Source organism: Euprymna scolopes, unplaced genomic scaffold, assembly GCF_053919585.1.
Source record: "Euprymna scolopes isolate OS-2025 unplaced genomic scaffold, ASM5391958v1 sca51, whole genome shotgun sequence".
Classification (NCBI taxonomy): Eukaryota; Metazoa; Mollusca; class Cephalopoda; order Sepiida; family Sepiolidae; genus Euprymna; species Euprymna scolopes.
This window is the reverse complement of record NW_027633558.1, coordinates 5,702-9,799: the sequence shown is the minus strand read 5'-3', so window position 1 is coordinate 9,799 and position 4,098 is coordinate 5,702. Positions and strand designations below refer to the sequence as shown.

Here is a 4,098-nt window from a genome sequence, read left to right as displayed (position 1 = left end):
AGATTTCCTCAACCTATCTGTTAATACAAAACAACTGTGTTTATTTGATATAGACACTGAAAGGCGTTTTCATACAACTTCTGCTACTAAATAGCCGTCCTATCCCCTCGTGAATCAACAAAAAAACCTACTCAATGGATACAATATTGGTATTGATCTTGGTGGAAGCAAAATTGAAGTAATCCTATGCAAAGATAACCCTCTTAATATCATTCACAGAAAACGAGAGCCTTGTAATAAAAAAAATGGCTATAGAGGTTTACTTGCACAAATTCATCACCTCACCAATGAATGTCTTTCCCTAGCACATGAAAGCATTCAAACTATTGGCATGGGAATCCCTGGATCAATTAACCCTCAAACTAATTTAGTAAGAAATTGCAATCTTACTGTAATGAATGGTAAACCTTTGCAAAAAGATTTACGCTCGTTACTTAACTTGCCCATTGATATACAAAATGATGCCAATTGTTTTACCCTATCAGAAGCTATATTGGGAGCTGGAAAAGGATATAGTAATGTATTAGGGGTTATTATTGGTACAGGATTAGGAGGAGGATTCATTACCCACCAAAAAATCCATACTGGAAAAAATGGTTACGCTGCTGAACTTGGACACACTAGTATTGATTACAATGGTATTCCCTGTTGGTGTGGTAATAAAGGTTGTATTGAGAACTACTTATCTGGAACAGCGATTGAACGAATCTATCAACAATATAATCCACATGAAACAGGAATTAAAACCCCTGAAATTTACCAACGCTATCTACATAAAGAAGCACAAGCACTAACAACATTTGAAAAATACTTTATCTACTTTGGTCAAGGGTTTGCTAACTTTATTTATACGTTTGACCCTGACATTATTGTGCTTGGCGGTGGTGTTTCAAAAATCCCCCTACTCTACACAGAAGGAAAAAAAGCCATTGCAAGGCATTTCCAACAAGAAAAACTCAACATTCAAATTGTACAAAATGAACTTGGCGATTCATCAGGTATTTTTGGTTCACTCTTAATGACACATGCAAATATTTAGCAAGTTTAAACACCTTATAAATAATTTCTTTTGTAATGTGTATTATAATTATTAGTAATTGTACTTGAGGTAATTTATTTAATAAAACTAAGAAATTTAACAAAATGAAAAAATTAATCTTTATAACATTCGCCCTGTTGTTATCTACGCCTATTTTTGCTTCTACTGAAATTCGTGAGGCCGTACTTGCAGAAGACATTGTAGAACGTAATCCTTCCGGATCAATCTCTGAAACTCAAGCATGTGGCAATGAAGAAAGCCCTGCTTCTGTAAATTCTGATTCGGTTAATAAAATCTATTTGTGGAATCGTGTTAGCAACAATGAAGATACTCGCTTAATACACAGCTGGCAACAAAAAGTTGATGATGAATGGAGCGAACAAGCTAACGTTAGTCTACGCATTGGCGTCAGTGGTGGATGGCGTACATGGAGTTCTAAGAATCTTGATCCTTATTTTCACAAAGGAGACTGGAGAGTGGTTATCAGCACAGTAGATGAGCCAGAAGAGACTCTATGTGTTGTACATTTCTCTGTTAACTAATTGATTGATCGATGACTAGCCTTTAAGGCTATGATCATTATGTAAAAAAGGCAACAATGTTGCCTTTTTTATTATGTACTGGGATTTTTGCATAAAAAAAGATGAAAAAAAATAAGAAAAATTTTTAAATTATTGTTTTTTTATTTTAAGATCTCTTACTGCAACTTAAAATAATTTTTTTAACATTATGTCCGATATAGAAATCGCAAGAAAAGCCAACATACTGCCCATTAAAGATGTTGCACTTAACAAATTAGGTATTGAAGAAAAATATCTTGAACCCTATGGTCACACTAAAGCAAAAATCAACTTAGATTACCTACAATCACTTCCTAATAAAAAAAGCAAGCTCATTCTTGTTTCAGCCATTAGTCCAACACCTGCTGGTGAAGGCAAAACCACCACTACTGTTGGCTTAGGAGATGGTCTTAATCGTATTGGAAAAAAAGCCATGGTGTGCCTAAGAGAACCATCCTTAGGACCCTGTTTTGGAGTCAAAGGGGGAGCAGCCGGAGGAGGATATGCTCAAGTTATACCAATGGAAGATATTAACCTACATTTTACTGGGGACTTTCATGCAATTACCTCTGCACACAATCTACTCTCTGCAACACTTGACAATCATATTCACTGGGGAAATGCATTAAATTTAGATATACGTCGCATTCAATGGAAACGTGTTTTAGATATGAATGATCGTGCACTACGTAATAACGTCATTGCCATGGGTGGTACTGCCCACGGCTATCCTCGTGAATCTGGATTTGACATTACTGTTGCATCAGAGATTATGGCAATACTATGTCTTGCTAACGATATGAAAGGTTTACAAGAACGCCTAGGAAACATCGTGATTGGTTTTAGTAAAGATGGCAAGCTTATTACAGCCAAACAATTGAAAGTTACTGGGGCAATGAGCGTATTATTAAAAGATGCCATTTCACCAAACTTAGTACAAACCTTAGAAAATAATCCTGCCTTTATTCACGGTGGTCCCTTTGCCAATATCGCCCATGGATGCAACTCAATGATGGCAACAAAATCTGCCCTAAAACTTACCGACTATGTTGTAACAGAAGCAGGGTTTGGCGCAGATCTTGGTGCAGAAAAATTCTTTGACATTAAATGTCATTATGGAGATTTAAAACCTTCTGCTGTTGTGCTAGTAGCAACTGTTCGAGCATTAAAAATGCATGGAGGCATTGCTAAAAACAATCTTACTGAACCCAATGTGGAAGCGTTAAAAAAAGGATTGAGCAATCTTGATCGACACATAAAAAATATCAAAAAATTTGGCTTACCTATCGCTGTGGCAATTAATATATTTGTCACTGATACCGATGAAGAATTAGCAACCATTCAAGCATTCACAAGTCGTGAGCATGGTGTTGGAAGCTTTGTTGCTGAACATTGGGGGAAAGGATCAGATGGCATTACAGATTTAGCAGAATCCGTAGTAAAACTTTGTGATCAAGAAAATAGCTTTAAACAACTCTATGATTACAAACAACCACTACTGGATAAAATCACCCAAATCAGCACAAGCCTTTATGGTGCCAAAGATGTGCAAACATTTTCTGCAGTAAAATCTCAACTCAAGGAATGGGAAGAACAAGGATATGGGGATCTGCCTATCTGTATGGCAAAAACTCCTTATAGCTTTTCCACAAATGAGGCATTAATTGGTGCTCCTAGCGATCATATTATTGAAGTAAGAGAAGTAAGACTCTCTGCTGGGGCTGGGTTTATTGTTGCTATATGTGGTAGCATTATGACCATGCCCGGCTTACCTAGAACACCATCAGCTGAGAAAATTTGTTTTAATGATAATGGGGAAATAGAAGGACTATTCTAATCTCAAGAACAGTAGCTTTGCTGCCTTTAATAATAGAAGAGCCAAGGCAATGTCCTTGGCTCTTGCACATGTAATTAATTACTCTTTGATGTTTATTTGATAAATAACCGTTGCTTGTGGTTGCTGATCACTTGGGGCATACTCATAACTCACCATTAATGAAGACTTTTTATTAGGCAAATCTTCAGCTGACACAAATACAATTCCTTCTGGTGAAAAGTTCTTTTCCCCAGCTGTATTATGATAATCAACAAATCGGGGATTTTTAGGATCAAATATGTTGTACACTAACAATACACTTTATTGTCACTCAAGATCAATAAAAGCATAATACTCATTACCAATTTTTCCAACAGCAATTGCCTCTGGCTCACCACCTTTGTTGCCACTACGTTTATCAATTCTACGACCATCCCAATTAAAACGTTCTGGTTAATAGTGAGCAATGAGAGAGGAGAATTTATCACCACTATCCCATACTAAATTCAAACTTTCAGCGTTCCAAATAGAAAAACTACGTCCACCATAAGCATAAAATATTTCTGAACTTAAACATGATACTTTTGCATATCTACTTCTGTATCTCCATTTCATCGAATAATAATTTCTGAGTATGTAAAATCTCTTCTAATCGCTGGTTATGATTAAATGCCAATTTTTTT

At 36.1% G+C, this 4,098-nt stretch overlaps 2 protein-coding genes across 2 annotated transcripts; both read left to right on the top strand.

Moving 5' to 3' along the window:
* Positions 1–394: 394 nt before the first annotated feature.
* On the top strand, positions 395–1,039 carry LOC145274909 (N-acetyl-D-glucosamine kinase-like). Its single transcript, XM_080127510.1, has one exon. It carries the CDS (start codon positions 395–397, stop codon positions 1,037–1,039), a length of 645 nt encoding a protein of 214 aa, XP_079983636.1.
* A 729-nt stretch (positions 1,040–1,768) lies between these two features.
* LOC145274908 (formate--tetrahydrofolate ligase-like) lies at positions 1,769–3,436 on the top strand. The gene has a single exon (XM_080127508.1). The coding sequence runs from the start codon at positions 1,769–1,771 to the stop codon at positions 3,434–3,436; it is 1,668 nt and encodes a 555-aa protein (XP_079983634.1).
* Positions 3,437–4,098: the final 662 nt, after the last annotated feature.